Source organism: Pararge aegeria, chromosome 22 (genome assembly GCF_905163445.1).
Source record: "Pararge aegeria chromosome 22, ilParAegt1.1, whole genome shotgun sequence".
NCBI lineage: Eukaryota > Metazoa > Arthropoda > Insecta > Lepidoptera > Nymphalidae > Pararge > Pararge aegeria.
The window spans coordinates 8,885,101-8,907,056 of NC_053201.1; the positions used below are offsets into that span (position 1 = coordinate 8,885,101).

A 21,956-nucleotide genomic window follows, 5' to 3' on the forward strand; every position below is an offset into this window, starting at 1 on the left:
CCCTGATGCAAATGTGGCGTCCTGGCATCCTAATTTAATATATTTTGACGACACTTTTTCATATACACAGATGACTCTCCTTACCTCTACCCTCCATAGTATAAGTGTATTTAAAATACTAACTAATATTCTAAATGCGAAACTGTTTGCTTGTTCTTCTTTCACGCCCTAACTAGGCAGCCTTATTTTTTTTATTTATTAGCCCTAGCCTATTAAGCCTTTTAATATTCGGGGGGCCGAGATCGAATCCTAGCACGCACCTATAACTTTTTAAAGTTATGTGCGTTTTAAGTAATTAAAATTTAAATTGCTTCAATGGTGAAGGAAAACATCGTGAGGAAACCTGCATGCCTGAGAGTTCTCCATAATGTTCTCAAAGGTGTGCGGAGTCCACCAATCCGCACTGGGCCAGCGTTATGGACTACGGCCTTAATCCCTTCTCATTGTGAGAAGAGACCCGTGCCCTGTAGTGGGCCGGTAATTTTTTGCAATTTCGTACATTCATAGTGCAAATGATCAAATAGTCTAATCTCAGAATTTCGTTATTCGACCCATAAACTATATAGTTTCGTAATCTCGAGTTACACTACGCTATTACTCAAAGGTGTGTGGAGTCCACCAATCCGCACTGGGCCAGCGTGGTGGACTACGGCCTTAACCCTTTCTCTTGTGGGAGGAGAAGAAGAAGTGCCCTGTAGTTGGCCGGCAATGGGTAGATATTCGATTTTTGGCATGACGGAGTAACATAGGTTACTTTTTATCCCTGGAAAACTTTTCCTAGGGAATTAGTAAAAATCCTTTGACGAAGTTTTAAAAATAATTCCGCAACAGTATTTATCAAAGTCCATTCCCACTACGGTGCCCGCAGTGGCTGAGAGCATGGAGGACATGTCCCCGCGCACGCCGTGCTCCGCGGCGGGGGGTAGTGCGGGCGCGCGGGGAGAGGCGGGCCACCGGCGCGTGCTGGAGCAGAGGCGACACCTCGTCATGAAGCTGTTCCAAGACCACGGCATGTTCCCCACCACTCAGGCCACCACGCATTTCCAGGTTTGTATGAGGTTCATAATAATATAATAATACAATAATAATAAATTTAAAATGCAAATACAAAATTTCGGAACCGACAGTATTTGAACCTGCGTCTCTCGGGCAATCGCGGCCTAAGCGCTTTCACCAATTAAGATACGGCTCTCCTACCGACGATGCCGAAATTACTATATGCCTTTCACATCAGACTTATAGCGACTATAGCGTCATCTAGTAGGAAACGTTGCAGTTTCAATCTAATTTTTCAAAGGTCCATATTACACGTTTGAAACAAGAGATGACACATTGCTTTTTTTTACATTTTCTAATTTTATTAGCGTTTTTACCTACACTTGGAGGAATTATCAATTTTATAAATTTAAAATGCATATAAAAAAATTTGCCCGAGAGTCGCAGGTTCAAATCCTGTCGGTTCCGAAAGATTGCATTCTAGTGATTGAGACATCACATAAATATATGTGAACGAGACGGAGCATTCTTTTTGCTATATTATTAAGAACGAGTTTTTTTTAACAGGCGGCTCATACAGACATATTCCCAACAAAGACGTCCTTGCAACTCAAGATTCGCGAGGTACGTCAAAAGTTGATGGCGCAATCCAATCTGACACCGCACTCTGAGGTCAACACACCTACCAGTGAGTAACTACTTCTTCGATCTTCTTCTTGCCTACATTCCAAGTTATGTCGGGTGGACACAATATGTCTTCTTCGACTGTAAGACAGACAGTGTTGTTTGATTTTGGCATATTTTTACGTCCGAATGACTGCCTGGCTTCAAGCCCTCCTCACTAATTCTTTATTTCAAAAGCCGTATCCGCCGTATCCATACGTAGCCGTAGCCGTATCCATACGGTGAATTCAGCCCTTTATTTGGTGGTCAGACTATATGAAACGGAGTGGAGTTTGCAACTTCTTACAAAAGACCTATGTCCAACAGTGGACGTTAATCGGTTGATTTGATAACTACAGCTAATGAAAATTATTTACTATCATATTAGCTTTTGTCGGTTAATTTTTAACCGACTTCAAAAAAGAGAAGGTTCTCGATTCATCGTAATCTTTTTTTTTATGTATGTTACCCGATTACTCGAAGACGCCTGGACCGATTTGAAAAATTATTTTTTTGTTTTAAAGGGCATACTTTCCAGATGGTCCCATTTAAATTTTATCGAAATCGGTCGAGCGCGTTTGCCGGTGTAATTACGGGCACAAGAGGCTTAACACCTACGCCTCAGGTTGATGGACACAGGGCGGCACTCGGGGGAATGTTCCTTACATGCCTCGCGAAGTGTCGCTTTGTTTATAGGCGATGGCCACCGTCGAAGCGTGAAAAAATCTTTTTGATAATAAAGAACCGACTTTGTTATACAACTAAAAAGCAAGAAATAAATATTTTCTACCTAATTTTCAAGTCGGTGCCGCTTTTAACATCTACTGCGATCAAACCCTACCGTTTATTGGAGGCCTTTGGTCCAGCAGTGGACGGTTGCAGTCTAGTGATTGACACATCACATAAATATATGTGAACGAGACGGAGCATTCTTTTTGATATATTATTAAGAACGAGTTTTTTTTTTAATTTAGAAAACTACGAACTATTTTCCTTGCTACTTAATATAAAAAGGAATACGAATTTTTTGCTTTTTAGTTGTATAACAAAGTCGTTTTTTTTGTCGTTTTTAACGTTTTTATAAAACCAAAAAAAAATTTATTTTATGGTTTTATAAAAACGTTAGTTTCCCTTTCGAATTCCCTTTGAAAGCACTCTAGAAAAAATACACAGGACGCATTTTGTCCCCAAAATCCTACTAATGCAATTGTGAAATTAGGTACCATTATCCAGGACACGGTGATGTTGACTTTACGACGCACCTATGTGCAATTAATTAATGTTAATTATATAACCTAGACTTCCGAAAAACTTTCATTCTCAATACTTGCATTACAAATGCGAGTGCTTGTTCCATTGTAAATTGGGCAAATATATAGCTTGCATCCTGTAGGATAAAGGATACTCAATTATCATAAAGAAAAACGCTTTGCCCCAGGATTTAAACATAAAAAAGTGAAAAAAAAAGCCGTTTTAGAACTTAATAAAATAAAGTAGGAATTTCTACTGATTTTCAGTTTGCATGTAAACAATCCTTCCAGAAGGCTGGTAATTTGAAAGAGAGTTCTGTTCACAGATGTAAATTCTCCGATAGTGTCGGCTGCGTTGCAACCGACTTCGACGGCCAGTTAGCGATACGGATACGTCATCTCCATTATGGTGCGAGAGTAGACAACTTTAAACAAAAACTACATATGTGCCCTTAGCGTTAATATTTTGCAGTTAATTAACGTCACAACGGCGTCTGCGTTAAAGCACTGCCGAACTAAGTCGAATCACGTCCGCTGCTGCATAGAAATTTGCGTTCTGTTTGCGACCAATCGGTAGGTCTTGTTCATATCAGCGTGCCCTGTGATTCGTGAATTTGAACGCCACTGTTTGCGGCTTGTTTAGGGCGCCTTTGTTTGGTCTTACCTGTATCTGTAATTTAACATTTGTAACCAAACTTGATACTTACTTTTCAGATAGCCATAAGGTTACTGACACGTTAGTTAACTTGAAAACATACAGCCCGAAATACTACTGACTAGAATTGTAAAAGTTAAGGATGCTTTGCGTTTTATTTGTCGTGTTTTTGGCATTACCTCCTTGTCATCACATTCACACCATTGAGATGGCAATTCATAACTTTTTGGTATTGGGCTGTAACATAACCGATTTTAGGAATCGGTCTGTTTATAAAATGGACTTGTTAGACATGTATGTCACTCTTGTTCTATTGTAACAAACTGATGTAATACTGAATTTTTTCGTGTTAATAGATTCGTAAATCAAAGTGCAATTACAAATTATTCAATATCAATTCTCATTATTATGTGATATGGGCTAAGAATGAATTTTAAATTAGCTAATGTCCAATAGTATAATATTATCAAGATTTTTGCTGCTATAAACACCTGTTTGCACATACATTACTATGATGTCTCACTGTGGACCCGAGCGCACAGTGAAGGATTCAACTATCTGCTTATTGTAAAATAGTGTGTTAATCCGCCTTCGCACAGACTGCTGAAATTAAAGCATTGGGATGTCATCTTTTTGTTATGAGAAATAAAGCAAACTTTACAATATTTTTGGCCAGTAGTATATGACCTACACGGCAATACTTTATAGTAATGTTTGTGAATAAGGGGGTAATACTGGCTTCGGTTTAGCCAACTGTGTATACAAAATAATCAAAATTACGCAATGGAGTTGTAAAGGTACAAATATTCAAACACGAGTACCTAATATGACATAGTTATTTAAAATAACAAAGAATGGTTGATCGAAATGAGTACAAAAAAGTTTCGTTCAGCATCTCTTTGAGAAAATTATGTGAGATTTCAATGTGAAAAATGCCTAGATGCATTTAAATGAAGCGTATTTTAACGCGCTAATTGGTTATAATGTTAAATATTAAAAATAAAAACTACATTTAAGAAATATAAAACGAGAAAAAATAAATAAAAATTGTTGGATTGAGTGCGAATGTGTTTGCGATGTGAGATGGACTTAGATTTGGGGCGTGCGACCGATTTTGCAATTGTCCGATTAAGAAATAGGTCTTCGTGACTGACTAGGCTAATCCCCGATTTATGCAAAGCCCGAAGAAAATGAAACGAAAAACAGAATCGTTTTCCGTGCTGTGATATTTCAAAACGTAACAATATTATGACATATTTCGGCTTATTTAATTCCTCAACTGTAATAGAAATATTCTGATTTCTAAAAACTTCGGTTCCAAAATCGGTCCAACGCACTTAACCTTGTATGAATTTCATATTTTATACATACTACAATAATGCACATTATGTATTTTTCAATTGACACATTTTAGGTTTGGTAGTTGTAATCCGCGTTTAAGATTTCACTATATTTCTTGTCACTTTCAATGTGGTTGTAAAATTTCGCTCGACTTTTGCTGACTGCTATTGGAATCTGGTAAAAATCTAAGCTACAAACGTTAAGCGATTCTGCGATTCTGGTAGAATTTTCACACACCAGTCGCACTTTACTCGTGGAATAGCAGCTTAAAGGCCTGCGACCATATCGACTCGACTTCGACTCTTCACCAACTACACTAGAATTAGAGCTTTTATGTCGGTTTATGACGAGTGTTTGAACTATGAGCGAGCGATGACCTTGAATAACTCAAACTACACTCTCGGCGAAGAAACGCACTAATCCCATTCGTCTGAGAGAAACTAGTCACACAGCCGATTCGAGTCGAGTCTCGAGAAGTTCTTCGTTCGAACTCGACGAATAAATCCGATACGGAATGGTGCAAGTCTCGAACCGAAGTGAAGCGATGTTGCATAAAATACCTTTGCTCTTTGGCCATCCTGAAGTTTGCTCTCTGACAGTGGTGTTCATAGAGGGTATGCGCAGGGTATGCAGATGATAAAAAAAAAAAATCTCCAGGAAGAGATATAAAAAACTTAAGGGTATGCATTGTAAGAGGTAAAGTGAGTTAAGTATAAAAAGCCTATCCTTAAGTATTTATAACTCCTACTGTTGATTTTCTTGATTTTATGTCATCTGCATACCCTGTGCATACCCTCTATGCACGCCACTGCTTTCGGAGTCGCGCATATATAACGTACAATATCACCATTTAATTTGCCAAAATGATAGCCAATCGTGACTTATTTTCAGCGTGGCCAAATGGTATGTATGGTGGTAGGTATGTTCGGCTTACTACCGGCAACTTCGTGTTTAGCATAATGGGTGATCTAGGGTGCAGAACTGTCAGCAGTATTTATTCAGTAACGTCTAAAAAGTCGAGCGATTCTTAGTTCCACGCAATGGGTATTGCTGCTATAATATTTTTCAATAAGAATGTGACTCACGAAAGTTTTAAATTCCAAAAGATATAGATATTCATTCTACTTTCTTCAATATAGCTAGCACATGACTCATATGGGCACGATCTCAATACATTTAATTGTATGTAATATTTTATTGTCGATATATAAGATTTTCATTTTTAGTATTTATGCGAGTGGACTTATGGATGGAGTATTTCATTAAATATTTTATTATGTTGCATCGAGTAATAAATATTTATTAATTTTGGTGAAATATCAGTGTGAAAAGGGGTGCGTTTAGTTTTGCTATAAAGATTACAGCCTTAAACCGTTGCATTTACAGTACCAAATGCTAAAGCAATAACATTACGTACTGTTTTATACTTTTAAGATGGGGTTTGCAATAAGAATCAAAAAATTATTTTCCTTATTTTTTTCTTTAAATAAAGCTTTTCAAAATTATAAGCAATATCGTGGTCGATTAAAGATTATTAAAATGTAAGTTATGTGATTATAACTTTGGTGCAGACATATTGATTATTGTTTAAGTCATTGAATTGTATCGTTTTTCTATTTATGTTGTGATGTTGGTCTTCCACATGTTTAAAAAAAAACATTTTTATAAATGGATATCTACTTATTTAATTTAACATCTTATTGTGTACAGTGATTTAAGTTAAGTGGAGTGGTTTGAATTTTTTTTATACCATATCCGTTCGGTTAGGTCATATTTGGGTTGACGGATTTTGATAAGAGTTTGGGTATTTGTACGCAGAGAAGAATTAACTGGACGACTGATGTACTGCTTCATTTTTTACGTTAGTATTACAAAATACCGTCGATAAACTGTTTCGGATCATTATGACACTATTGATGTTTATGCTGTATAACTTGAGATATAACGCCATTATACACCACAAAATTATTGTGTTTATTTGATCACAGGGGCGATTGTTTGTCAACATGATTTGTATGATATAATAGGTAGGCCTCGACCGATATGCAGCAAGCTTACGTGTCTTACGTCACAATCCATAAGGCTATATAAAACCGTATGACGTAAGCTCCAGCAGATTTCGTATGAAGAATTTTGAAACTCAGTTTTCACACTCACAGAGACCCTGACAAGTCCTAAATATGGTGCTAGCCTTCTCTACAAAGAAAAGAATTGCCCTACTTTTAACTGGTTAGATTGGTTTACAATATAATGTGCCCGCACAGTATCGCGCAATTTCCTTACAGTACGGTTGCGTACTATTAATTTATTGTGAGGTAAGATCTCTTTTTAGAGTTGCTAAAAGTTTGCAATCTTTACCCAGCCCACTGTCGCAGAGTTACATAATAGTGATAATATGGATAATCGCACGTAAAAATCCGTCAGGCTGAATACGACTTTATTGTATTACGAACTTTAAAGAAATAAAAGTTACGATAGTTTTTTTTTTTTTTTTAAATAAATACAAAGCCTTAATATGTCTTTTCTAACTGTAAGTTGTAGTGATTTTCAAACATAATATTATATCAAGCGATCGTGATTCACGAAAATCAGCTCAAATCATTAAACGACATTAGATAAATCAATATTTATACATTAACAATCTCAATGTAAATAATTTAGAGTTTATATTATTATCTATAGTTGTAAGCTTTCCTGGCTCTCAAAGTAATTAGGGTATTCTTTTATGTAGGCAGTGCTAACGGAAATAATGCATTTTTTTAAAAAGTACTCTACACATTTCGGCCATGCAAGTGTTTATATGTGCCTACGCGTATTTTAAGTTGTATAATTTATTCGCCATTGAATCGTAAAGGTTTTTCCACTGTGACTGTATGAAAAACATTAAGTTTAAAGGAAATTCCTGGGGGGGAATTTATGGGGATCTCTACCTTTCCATTTTTTTGTGCAACCGTTACAAAATTGTATTTTTGTTTAAATGATCTCGTCCTGGCGTATTATGTATTATATTTCTACTAATATATTTACGTATAGGTAATTGCTTTAGGAGTCCGGAAGTGAAGAGAATTTATTAATAAAAAGTAAAATAATAATATTTAATGTCTATAACGTAAGAGATATTTTCGCACTGTTAAATCTATCTTTGATAGCGTAGTTTGGTATTGACAAAATTAAAACTAAATTTTTGGATGTTGTTTTTGAAATTTTCGGCGTTTATCCGTAAAATAAATAATGATGTTGATTCAGGTGTTTAAAATAAACTGATATTAATTCATACATATTTATAGAGTAAATGGCTCGAGTAAGTTTATGATATCGTCGCTTAACTAAGAATACCGCGCATGTTAAATAAAAGCGTAGTTTTTAGAAGTTACAATACAGACAAACAGATGACTTATAATTTCAAACAAAAATCTCATTATATACATGAAAGTTTTTCTCAGCAATATCAATGGGCTCATTATCTGTTTGATTTTTGAATAAAATGTTTTTTTTTTGGTGTCACGAAAACTTTTGTAATTAGACTTGCGCGGAATTGTTAGCTAGGGGACGATATGTTATAGAGCGATCCCAATAAACCTGAGTTTATGTACTCATGATTGGTTTCTGATAGTTACGAACAGACAGTGGCGTGCATATAGGGTATGCACTAAGCGGGAAGATGGTATAAAATGAAAAGAATCTCCAGTACGAGTTACAAAAAAACTTAAGGATATGCATTGAAAGAGTTATAAAAAGTCTACCCTTCAGTTTTTATAGCTCTTACTGGAGCTTTTCTTCAGTTTATATCATCTGCATACCCTGTGCATCTCTATGCACGCCACTTCAAACAGATATAACTTAAATTTGGTTTAGTTTTGGTACACATGAATTGACATCAATGTTTTGTATAGTCAATTGGTTAATATTATTGCTGGCACATATTGCAACTATTATTATTGTTACCATAATATAGTATATCTACACATACATATACAGTTAAATAGATGACCGAATCCCGACTATCGTATTGTTCCGGTATCGCTTTCTCGTTCTTGGTTAATAAGTACTTTGAGCGAGCAAGAGACACATAATTATGATATACTGATGTGTCCTTGGAAGGTATTTTGATGTTTGCCGCTGTAGACTCGCTTTTGAGTATCGAGACAGATCAGACAAAAATTTGTCCGTCCGGCGTCGTTTTTTAATTCCGGATGCAATTAAAAAATGTGCAAATATCAAACTTCAAAAATATGTTGCTATTTTTTTTTTTTTATTCAGATATTTTTAATACCGGAACCTTTAATTATTGTTAGAAATTTGAACCTCTGGTCATTTTTTACTAACGTTCCCCTAAATTGCGTTTTTTAATTCCCGATGACAGGAGCAAATATCTAACTTCAAAAATATGTTGCTAGTTCTTTTTTTTATTGTTTTTCAGATATTTGTAACATCGGAACCTTTAATTATTGGATCGTTACTTGGTAACGGTAATATTTATTTTTCTGTGCGCTCTAATTTGATGTGAATTGATGAAATTTTAATTAAATTTATTAAAAGTATGAAGTTGTTTAACTATTATATTATAATATCTTTTGGTAGGTTTATTTATAAAATGGAAAACATACAACATTTGAAATGCTAAACAACTATCTGGGATTAAAAAACGAAAGTTATGACGAACTTAAGCAAGGTGGTTTAACTTCATTATGTCATATGTCATAAGTGTTTCTATAACGGAAAACAGTACTACATACAATACTTGCGACCGTTCAAGTATCATGGGGATACTGATATAATTACGGCTCATTGGGGAGGGCCTAGTTCATGTACATTTTATAAATCGAATTAATAATGTCTCATGGTTAAATCCATTAGTTCTATTTTAATAGTTATAGCTATATTTCGATTCGAGCGAACTTAATAGTGTACGAATTTTTCTATATGGAAAAAAACGATCATTGTGAAATATTACGGTCTATCGGAGAATCTTATTGTTGGGTCATTTTGACTGCTGTATATGTAATTTTGTCATACACACCAGAATATAGTTAATATTGAATATGTTATATACATCTAGTAACTTTTAATTATCCTTTGATTATTACAACTTATACAGAATGAAACATATATATTTAAAAAAGCTTTGTGAATTTCGGACCCGGCAAGAATTTGTATATATGATAAATCCCTCAAATTGTTATCTAAACTTTAGTTAAAATATAGAAGTCAGTTGCTTCAAGCACGTCCACATAACTGACTATTTAAAATCGTTAAATTTGTCTGTAATGGCTCTACCACCGATAGGAAACTCAAATTCCACTGAGGATAAACCGGTAAGAATCTCTGCAGTTGCCATTTTCCAAAATCAACATTTAATAATCCGCTATCTAATAACTTAAAAATAAAACGTCTTCTGTAAAGTGGAAAACTGAGTCGATTGCTTTCAAAAAATTAAAAAAATCATCAGTTGTGTGTACCTTTTGATTGTGTTTTATTGCGTAGTTTGAATTCATCCAATTGGCAGGTCCAAAATTACCTTTCTGATTATTTTACAAAAGCGTATGTACGCAACTCTAGAAAGGATTTCTGTAGGTAGGACTACTGCAGCCGTTGTACTCATATGAAAGTTTTATGTTTAACCGAACTGTAGAATAAAATTACATGCCATTTGAATGTTCCTTTTTTTGACTTTGGTAAACTAATTCACGAGAAGACATTCTTTAGAATTAAAAATTCCGTTTTTGATGTGCTTGTACGTGCTTATCAACTCTATATAGGCATTATTAATTCCGTTTTATCTTACAATTTTTACATTATATTAAATTGATTAATTTCCTAATATAAAATAAATTTTAAAATATTTTTATCTGGTAATATGTTATTAATATGTATTTTAACGCAACATCTATACCTTAATAATACATGATTTAAACACACACTGCAAAATTATCATCTGATGATTTATTTTATATTACAAGTATTTCTGTTTATATTGTGGCATGATTTTTAACAATTTTACTAAATAAATAAATCACTTCTTTTAAATATTCTATAAAGTGACAGTAAATAGTATTTATTACTGTCACTACTAAGTTATAAACATTAATTTCTAATTTGATAAATAATTATATTATTATAATCAACTTTTAGTTGCAATATTTCAATATGACATGATTTAACAGTTAATATTTTGCTTGTGATTGTTTGTTTGATGTTTCAATTTGCTTTAATATTGTCCCATACCTTTAAGTTTGTCTCTATTAGTATGTTATGTTGAATTGAATGGACGTCTTTCAGTGTGTTAGCATAATAACAAATATGAAAACCTTATTGCTGCATATTACTAGTGCCTTATTGACTCTCAGATCTTACTGTAGACTTTATAATTTGGTGTTCACTCACTCTCCATAATATATTGTTTGTTTGTCTATAATATGGTGTTGACTCTGTATATTCAGAACTAATATCAAATTATTTATGAAATAGTGCTAATTCTGTATAATATGGTTTATTCTGTAATATATCAGAATTAAGTTTAAAATTATACTATTAACATCAGAAGTCTAGGCTTTGTCAGTCAATAAAGAGTGTAATAGGCAGTTTATTTTAGACTGAATAACCTTTGTTGCTTATAACAAGTTATATAATGTTGTATTTTAAGAATATTTGCTATTATTTCAAAAGGACATTTTAAATGAAGCATTTCATATTCGTTATTTATTTCTTTCTAAATAAGGCATTAGTCTAATTGTTTTAGTCAAATGGCATACATGTAAATATCTTGTTTAGACAGTTTATTTAGATTTAAGTGTTCAATTTTAATGTATACTAGATTGAATTAGACAAAATGACCTTAAGAGAAATATCTGAAACAGTAATCACTCGTAACTGACCTAGGAGAAGATTTTTTTTTAAATGTTTATGAATCCAACTGAATGGACCAATAAATAGCAATTTAGTGATTGTAATCAAATACACTAAGATGAAACTCACCTTGTGCTGGTAGACAACCAACCCATACAAATGTGGACAGTTTGTTCAAGCATATTGGATCATTGTACGAACTTATGTTAAAACATAAAAACCTCGAAAACATTTATCGTCTTTTGTTTTTTTTATCCTACTTGGGTCCTCCTTTATTCCGTTGAGCTTATCAGGTTAGATCATCATCCGCAACCTATTAATCTCACATTGCTGGGCACAGGTGTCTCTCTCTTTGGAGAGATGGTTTTAGTGCATAGACCCACCACGCTGGTCAAATGCGGATTGGTGGGCTTTAACAATTATTATTACAGTAAGATATAATCACCAGGACCAAAGTCTTTACGTCCGAGGCACGGGGCCTCCGCCAAGTTCCGAACTCAGGGCTGTTACTAAAAATACACGATACCTTACCATAATAGGCCCGATTCGAAAGGACCTCGTGATCCGTAGTTAACAAACTAACCATTAGACCAACGAGGTTAGGCATCACCTGAAGTACATGGTATGCAATAAAAATAATAATGTAAGATATCGCCTCTACATCCTACTTTCTGCAAACTGTTACAAATATAACTGGTATTAGGTTTGTATACCAGTTAATAACTTTTAGAGCATTGATGATGTCAGTGAATTCATTTGATGATTATTATGACATGTCATGAAAGCACTATTATTAGAGTTGTCATATGAAAGATATTAATTAGTAATGAAAATTTAACAACAAATATACTTTTGAATCAATTTAATATGTTAACTATGTACAGTCCTTATATAAATCTTTCAAGACTAATCTATAACAGTAAACTTAATTTCATTACTCTGCGTTATCTTCAGTTGCAGTACTTGCATTGATTAACAGATGAGGCCTTTCCTGCTCAAGGATTGACAGCGCTGCTTGTAGTTGAATATTGTCACCTGGATCACTAACTTCCAAAATTTTGAGCGCTTCCATTCTAGCAATTGCATGTACTCCACCGGGGCACAAGTTGCACCCTTCAATATTCAAAAATTCCAAGCTATTTCCATTTTGTCCAGCTATTCTATCTAAACACCAAACATCAACATTTCTGTTATTCTTCAAGGATAGCCATTTAAGGAAACTTAAGCCTAACAGGTTTTGTAGACCTTCATATCTTATGCCATTGTGATGAAATTTAGTGCAGTCAATAGATTCAACATAATAACCATCTCTGAATGAATCTGGGAGATTTAATGATGTTATGTCACCTTCAATCCATTCGGTCTGTCCCTTGACTCTGAAAATTACAATTACAAAAGGTAAAGGATGGGAGCTTTTAGCACGATATTTATGTAAATCAGTACATACAAATATTATTGATGTGTCTATTGTGTTTTTCACAGGCAGATAAGGGAGTTCTCATGAGAGTAGACTTAGAACTTCTTACCTCTAGGAAGACTGAACTGTTTTTAATGGTATTTTTTTCAGTTTGATTGCAAAAGGACTGCACATGGACTGTAATGTGGGTGCAGACAAAGTCGCAGTTGACTACTAGTATTAAGTTATTCCTTGTCTTAGTTGAATGAACAATTAACATTAAGCTTCATTTGTTATTTATTTAATTTATTTTAATCACCTACAGTGAACACCAATAACACTAATTGAATACATATGAAATTAAATTATACCAGATTAAATACTAATATCCATAAGAAAAAATATTATACAGTGTACTAACAGTATAGTTAAGTGTATTAATACACCTAGCTATAATGTATACAGTTATCTCATAGATCTGCGAGCAAAGACCAGGCAAATATGTGAATTATAAAGCAAATTAAGCTTAATCTTAATTGTATAACATAGAGTTTTGCAAGTTTACACCTGCTTGTCACCAATTAATTTGAAGTATTATAACCTAGATCAAAACAGCCTGTTTTATTTGTTAAGATAATCTAGAATTTTAGAGGAACTAAAGGCATAACTTTCCCGACCCTAAGGAAACTGAATGGGAATGTTTTAGATGGTTATGAGAACTATTACTTTTTTTTTTTTGTACAATACACACAGCCCCAAATTAAGCTTAGTTTGTGTTATGGGAACTAAAATGACTGATGAATATATTTATGCATAATATATACATATGAACAGCCACACACTGAAAAACATTCACATTGATCACACAAACATTTTCCAGTTGTGGGAATCAACCCATGGCGTTGGACTCAGAAAGCAGGGTCGCTGCTCACTGCGCCAATCGGCTGTCAAAATTATTGGTGTATTTATTGTGTGTATGAACAACCAACAGACTTAACAAAATATTATTTCAGAGTCCTGACTTTGGTCACCCTCACCTATCCAATCTGCAGAGTTTTAATATTTAGCAGTTGTAAACTGCTAAACTGACTGACTGTGGCTAGTTACAACCCTATCCACAAAGATGTGTTGCTAAGCAATTTTGCATTCTGGTACAATGTTGCGTAGAAACAGATTAGGGTATGGGTTTAATATTACTGCCATATTCCCTGCTTTGACCCTAACAGGACAGCCTGCTACCATCTTAGACTGCATCATTTCAGTTTAGGGCTAACCAATGTAGTGGAATAAGAATAACCATAAAATATTCCTAGTGTTGGAACATATGAGATTCCATGTAATAGAATTTGAATTACCTGACTGCACACTGACGATATGTGAAAAAGTGCACTGCTCCTAAATTTACACCCAAAGCTGCAACTCTTTCTGGCAAATACCTTTGGTTTTCGATCTCCTGTATCAATTTCATCTGTCCCCACCATTCCTTTACATCTTGCACCGTTAAATCGGGGATTTTTTGCATGGCATTAAGTACGTGCATACTTGGGCTTTTTTCCACAAAAACTGACAGTTTGCTGCTCCATTCCCCGTCGCGTTGAATCCAAGGCCGGCGCCATTCTGGGTATAGATTACCGTGGACTTTACGCGGCTGCGGGCCAGCTTCATCACGTTCGTAAATTGATTTGTTATTGCAATAACTGCGGCAGGTTGGATACAGATATCTAATATAGCGCGTTTTCAAATTTAAAGTCATGGTTAATGCACTGTAAGACTTTTTATTCTAATCGTTTGTCAGTTTTTTCTTTACATAATTAAGTAGTAAATCTTTTTATTTAATGTTTTTTACATTTCAGTTGACTGTTGAGGTTATATTAATTAACAGCTGACAATTGATTGGCAAACGAACTGAAATGTGACAGTGACACTAGACTATTGTCTATTCGTGGTAAGTTCAACCTGTAAGGCTTGAAGCCAGAAACATAGATTATAATTATATAATACTGGAAGGCATTTTGCACGCTTCCTCCTCGTTATCCCACCAATTCGTTCCACCATTGCACTTGGAACGAAAAGGAATAGTCATGACAATTCCTTTCAGATTCTTTCGAGAAATGCCTCGCCCCAGAACATATTTATAACATTGATTTGGCTCTAATTTCGCATTTAAATTTTTAGTCGCCGAAACACAAAGATAAGTTTCGTGAACCAAGGAACAATAGAGTCAATATGTTGCCTCCAGGTCATAGAACCATAAATTGTTACACCTAAGTACTTGGTGCTCACAAAGCGTTCAATTGGTTCACACTTGCAAATATAATAATTGTCATTAAAACAGGAGTGGGTCCGAATGGTGAAGGTAGGCGGTGCTTGGGATGGTAAAGAAGAAGCAAATGAAACGAATTTTGTTTAAGATACGTTTAAATTAAGTAGATTCAGCTGAAGCCATCTCAAGATCGATTTTAATGAAGATTCGGAGAAATATTGGACTTCTTTCCAGTTTTTACCCTGAATAAGAAGTACGGTATCATCTGCATAAGTAATTATTTTACAATTTGGAAGTGCAAGCATATAGCGTTTATATAAATAAGGAAAAGGGTAGGGCCGAGTACACTACTCTGAGGAACACCATAATTAATGGAAGTCTCATCACTCTGAAAGTTATCGATCCGAACATACTAAGTACGTTCAGTCAAATAGCTTTTAAATATATAAGAGCGAAACCTCTAACACCAATTTGTTCAAGCTTAGTTAGCAATTTGGGGACAGAGACAGTGTCAAGGCTTTTGAAATATCTAATAAAATGGCAATGGACTTTAACTTATTATAAATGTTCTTAATAATATTTTCCGATACTCTTAAAACTGCATCCTCGGTTGATTTGCAATTTCGGCATCCAAATTGATTTTCTGATATAAATTATTTTGATTTATGTAACTAAGGAGCCTCTTATTTAGCATCTTCTCAAAGATTTTGGATAAGGTATTAAGAACAGAAATAGGCCTATAGTTTGACATCATATCTATAGGCCTACATCTGTCTCCACTTTTATAGATAGGGTGCACAACAGCTTTCTTAAAAACACGGAGGAAAATACCAAGATTTATGCAAAGATTAAAAAGATAATGTAGGATAGGAATAAGAACATGCGCACTAGCTTGTATGATAGAAGCAGGAATGCCATCCCAACCCTTGGCACATGTATTGTAAGCTTGCGAATTGCTTCTTCTATTTCCCCGAATTCTACTTCAGGTAAAGCCATTGCATTGCATGCATTAATCCCACCACGGCTGGGAGAAGAAATATCTGTAGTCAGACCCTGAGGTAGTGGAGTAATATTTTCTGCAAGACTTTTACCCACACTGGTGAAAAAGTTGTTCACGGTAGCAACAGAATCATGTGGATCACTACATAATCTTAACAACTCCGAAGGGCTTGATTCTTTTTGATTGAGGTTAGCCACCTTTTTGATTAGGTTCCAGGTTTTTCCTGGATCATTTCTGAACTTCTGAAAATCACCCTGTTTATATTCGCGTTTTAATTTTTTAAGAAGGTTATTGCCATAATTGCGGTAACGAATAAAGACAGCTTTCAGAATTAAATTATCGTGTTGTTTTTTTTGGATTTTCTATATAAATTATCTCTATGACGTATGCATCTAAGAAGACCAGGAGTAATCCAGGGTTTAATTATTCGTTTTTTATTAGGCATGTTAAGAATGTGACTGTTGTTTTTTATTGCCTCTGAAATTTTTTTAATCAGGGTACTGGCCGCAATATTGGGGTCAGAAGAAGTTAAAATGGGAGAGAAATTTTCTTGTTCCAAACACCGGACAATGCCTCGGATAGCTAATTTTAGGGATGTCCGATTAGACATTGGTATTCTAACTTTCGTTTCACAATAAAAAAGGATAGGAGATCTGTAAATGATATGGTCAAGGCAATTGTTAAGTCTAGTGGGAATATGGTGTGCGGGAAGCATACCGTCTGCAGCGAGCATGTTAAGGTAGTCGTCTGCATTATTTCCGAAGATGTATTTATTATAAAGATATTAATCCTTATCCATCCTAAGTATTTAATTTTGAACTAAATTGATCTTGGCATCATTGGATTTCAATGAATATCTTACTATCCTATTTATCTCAGTTTTTTTTCTTTTCTTAGTAATTTAATTTTTTTTGTATTATTTTAATGTTTTTTTTAGCTGTTTGCTGCAGCCTTATGTACCCCAAGGATTTGCATGTTCGCATCGGGAAGGCACAATTGTATACACATGCCAAATAGTGCTATAGTTTATATTAGAGTAAGCAGCAGATTGTCAGTTTTGCGAGCTAAATAAAAAAAAACCTCTTGAAAGTATTGTAATGTATTTCAGTAGGGTTTTCCGTCAATTAACGCGGGTGGTGCCGCGTGGCGCAGCTATTCTTCCATATTTTAACAACAAGTATTTATTCTAGTTGCTAAACAATCTAGGTATCACACACATCCTTTATTCTACAACTACATTGCAACACACAAGCACACGTCCTTAATTCTACAACTAGGTACATCTTCAATGCTTAGTAAAAACGTCTTCTTGTAACGACTAACAAGACACTTCAGCATTAATCCAATTCAGATTAACACCAACGTAGGTACCTAATGTAATACAGCAGTTACGGCAGTCTAATTCCGACAGCGTCCGGAACGTCGTTGGACAGTTTGTCGTTAATCTTGTTCTTAAAAGCACCGAGTGGGACAGGCGACTGATCCAAACAACGTTAAATCAAGATTGGATGGAGAGTATGCGACCGTAATTGAGATGTTAATTTGATTGGGCTCCTGGGAACTGCGGGTTCTGTCGGCTTAAGTGGGGTTCTCAAGGACGAGCTTTGAAAAAAATATTAACTAGTTTGTAAAACTAAAGCTTCTTCTTGTGAAGAAGAAGTTTACAACACTTTTAAAAACTAATTTGTAACTTAACTACACACTTACAATAAAATGACAATGCGATATGTATTAATCTAACTAAATAAATAATTTTTAACCGCCGACACAACGACGCGACGCAACGTTGTGTTTGTTTTAAGTCTGACGCGTCTGTGTGTTTTTGTTTGTCTGCCTATGGCAACGTAGCTCACGACCAGATGAATCTGCTTCGATTTTGATTTATAGGTAAATTAGTCGGGGTTTCTAACTATGTTTGATCGGTCGGAAAATCGGTCCAAGTTGGCCGCCCCGCCGCTACAAAATGGCGGATTACCAATTTTTTCACAACTCACCCAATGCGGGTATCAAATGCAGGAACTTGACTAGTAGTATACAATATATTGAAAGTTGGGGGGGAGGGGGGGGGGGGGGGGGGGTTCTTTAAATTTCAAACTTATGTTATGTTTTACACACTTGTATGAAAAGCACTTGGGAACAGATGCTGGGTCATGAATGAGGTGTTTAGAGAATATCATATCAAGGTTATGTGAGATCGCTTTCGAAGTGATCTTTGTCACTTGAGTGATCTTCGATATCGAGCTGGCATTATTCATAATAGTCTTGCAGCTATCATATACTTACATTTCAGCTAGCCCTTGCATTTTAACTTTCAGCGCATCGGGGTAGTTTCGACGTGCAGTCACAATCACTATCACCACATTCGCTGTCGCTGTCGCCGTCGCCGTCGCCGTCGTGTTTTCATTTGTATGTAATGTTTATGATAATAATTTAATATTTTAAGTAGTGTTTAAATTTAATTTTATAATACCTATCGTTTTAATATAAAAGTGTCAATATGGTTTACTGTACAGTGTGTATGAACAATAATAGGAAGAATAATCATCATTTTTAAAATATAATATAAAAGTTTCCTGTTTCCTGTTGGAGCCCTTAATATCGATTTTGAACGAAATCGGCACACTAACAAAGAATTTTAGAACAGCGCCGACTTTTTAAAATTTTGGTAACAGTTTCCTATTTTGTGATCCGAGGGAGCCCTAAATATCGATTTTGAACGAAATCTGTTACTTAACAAAGAATTTTAAAATGGCGCGGACTTTTAATTTTGGTAACAGTTTCCTGTTTCGTAATCTAGAAATCCTCAGATATCGATTTTGAACGAAATCGGTACAACAACAAAGAAAGTTTAAGTGGCGCCGACGTTTTTTGGTAACAGTTTTCTGCTTTGTGATCCCAGGGAGCCCTAAATATCGATTTTTAACGAAATCGGTCAATTAACCAAAGAATTTCCAAATGGCGCTGGTTTTTTATTACTTACTTGTTTTTTTTATTAATGATATGCACTTTATTTAGATATTATAAACTGTAAATATTTATCAATATAGTGTACGCATAAAAACCTTCCAAATTTAAATTATTAGGTAATATTAAATGAGTAAGTATGTACCTAAATGTAAAAATACCTTAATATTTCAATAAATATTTTTTACATCTTGTATTTTCATGTTATTGAAGTGAAAAGTTTTATGTATCACGCGATAGCAAAGTTTTTTGTTCCTTGTGCCTTGGAATGCCTCACTATACTCCGGATTCTAATTTACCTAATTCTTCCTAGCTCGAATCACTAGCTCGGATTTAAACTAGGCAATCATAAGAAAAACAAACTTTGCCATCTTGTTGAACAAATAACTATTGTTTATTAAATTGTGTGCCAACCCTACAAAATAGTTATAAATTTTGCTCGCTTCTTAGAAGCTATGACCACAAAGGAGAAACGGAACAGAGTCAACTAGCTACGGCTTGGTCGGCTACGGCCTTAACCCCTTCTCATTGTGGGAGGAGACCCGTGCCCTGTAGTGGGCCGAGAATAGATTAATATATAATGATATCTGTTTTACTCTGCAGGCACATAACAATACCAAGAAAGAAAATAAACAATGGAAAACAGCACAATGGGATATGATTGAAATAAAATAAACAGACGTACAGAATTTTGATTTTTGTTAATAAAATTGGATAATTTTCATATTTCCGGTAGCTTTGGCAGCAGATACACGGTTGTTACTGTAACGAGCATTATTATATGGAGTCGTATTCGAGGTATTTGCCCTGCTCGTCTGCTATAATGATAGATTGAAATGTTTTTTGTTTTTGTTTTGTTGTTTTTTTGTTTGCCTCTTTATGTCCCCGCTTCGGAAGACTCGGCCTGGACCATCAGTTCCTTTGAAGGCTCCTCGGGGCGCCCCGCTCCCCTACGAGCTGCGGTCTCTGATGCGAAGCTCACCGACATGATAAACTCAGATCCATGTTTATATTTTTGGTGCTTATATTTGTTAAAACAAATGATCAACTATTTAGATATTCTAACAGCGAACGTAGAAAGAATAAACTATGTCATACCCATCATTATACAAAATTTTTGGGCAAAAACATCTTTAATATGGCACCTATTATTTATAATGACGCTTGGCGGACAGAAACATGAATGTTATATCATTTAAGCGTAAAATTAAAGAGTTCTTACTTAAAAAGCGATATTATGATATTAAAGAATATTTATGTGACATTTTATGTAACTTTGACATATATTTATGAATAGATTTGTTGTATATTATTATTATTTGATTTAAAAACTTGATAAGAATTTAATTGAATGAGCAAATAAAGACATAGTTTTTAAGAAATCATTTTTGCATGCCATGCAAATAAAAAAAATTAAATTGAACTTGAAATTCCATCCTAAGTGGCCTCAAGCGATTTAACAATGCATAGTAGATTATCAATTTTTAGTTATAATTATTATGTCTCTAAATTTTTTAGTTTTTGTTTATCTATGTGTATCTAAGGAAGAACAGCGCGGCCGATGCATCAAATCACAGATCTGCTGTTCTTTTAAAAAAATTTGTATCTTACGAAATAATAATTATAAGCATATAAAATGTAAGAAAATATATCATAATGTGAGAAAAAAAAATTTGGGCAGTAAAATTAATCCGTCAGGCGAGTGCGGTATACGCCAAATTCAAACAGGAGCATTATTTCTACTTGGATGGCCGCCAGCACCATGACGTATCCTCACGTTTTCTTCCGACCAATTAATCATAATTCAATGACTGCGCTCGTTTTTGGCGTAGATCTTACGATTTGATTTACGTCGAGCTAAGTTACATATCATTTGTGTTTGGGGTTTTATTGTGTATCTACTTATGGAGCACTTTTGCAATAATAAATGGCTACTGTGTTTGTTATTATTTTCTTGTATAAAAGAATAGATTTTCAATATAATAGTAAATCAGTTTGAGTGAGGAAGCTATAAGCTAGTAGTTGTCGTTTTGTGGCAGAGCTGGTTGGGGCATTTATATTATTCGACAGATTGTCATATTCTGATTGTGGAATTCAATATCGCTGTCGCCAACGTCATTACTGATTCTAAAGAAGGTTCACTTCAAAAAGAAGGAGTGTTAAATATCGAAACCAACAGGTCATCATAAAACAAAACATTTAACATCTTTAAACTTATCCTGGGCTGGACAGAAACCTATTTTTGAGAAATCAAACCCTCGGATCTCATGATACGTACTGGGTCAACAATGCAGGCTGCAGCCGTATAGGATTTATTTCTTTTCACTAGTTTATCATGGCAAAACAAGAGTACATAACTAGGTAGCAATCTACATTCATGTTGTGCAAAATATTGCATACAAGTACACAACAGTGTACAAGTTGAGTTGAAAGTATAACGCCGAAGAGCGAAGAGAATCTCGCAAAAGTTACAAAATCGCATGCCACGTCGGAGCACATAGACATAGTTCCGACGGAGTTGATTAATTCCTAGTGTAGTGTTAATTCCAAAGTTAGTTCGTACGTCAAGTCGCGGTTACTGG

At 34.7% G+C, this 21,956-nt stretch overlaps 2 protein-coding genes across 9 annotated transcripts in view; one reads left to right on the forward strand and one right to left on the reverse strand.

Moving 5' to 3' along the window:
• Positions 1-5,571, forward strand: part of LOC120633625 — a 45,051-nt gene extending 39,480 nt beyond the window's left edge. For 5 of the 7 annotated variants that reach the window (XM_039903883.1, XM_039903888.1, XM_039903886.1 and 2 more), the window contains exons 28-30: positions 860-1,047; positions 1,564-1,684; positions 3,236-5,571. In XM_039903883.1, coding sequence (XP_039759817.1) covers positions 860-1,047; positions 1,564-1,684; positions 3,236-3,291 — 365 coding nt within the window. In that variant the 3' untranslated portion in view covers positions 3,292-5,571. The remainder of the gene's footprint in view (positions 1-859; positions 1,048-1,563; positions 1,685-3,235) is intronic. The other 2 variants (XM_039903887.1, XM_039903889.1) reach the window with 1 other exon arrangement.
• Positions 5,572-12,598: 7,027 nt separating this feature from the next.
• LOC120633921 (distal membrane-arm assembly complex protein 2) lies at positions 12,599-15,054 on the reverse strand. 2 transcript variants are annotated; one of them, XM_039904327.1, is made up of 3 exons: positions 14,503-15,054; positions 12,700-13,127; positions 12,599-12,666 (listed from the first exon to the last, which is right to left on the reverse strand). In XM_039904327.1, the coding sequence occupies exons 1-3, from the start codon at positions 14,898-14,900 to the stop codon at positions 12,626-12,628; spliced, it is 867 nt and encodes a 288-aa protein (XP_039760261.1). In that variant the 5' UTR covers positions 14,901-15,054; the 3' UTR covers positions 12,599-12,625. The 2 variants fall into 2 exon arrangements, with proteins under 2 accessions (XP_039760261.1, XP_039760262.1); XM_039904328.1 differs by having other exon boundaries at positions 12,599-13,127.
• Between the last annotated feature and the right edge of the window lie 6,902 nt (positions 15,055-21,956).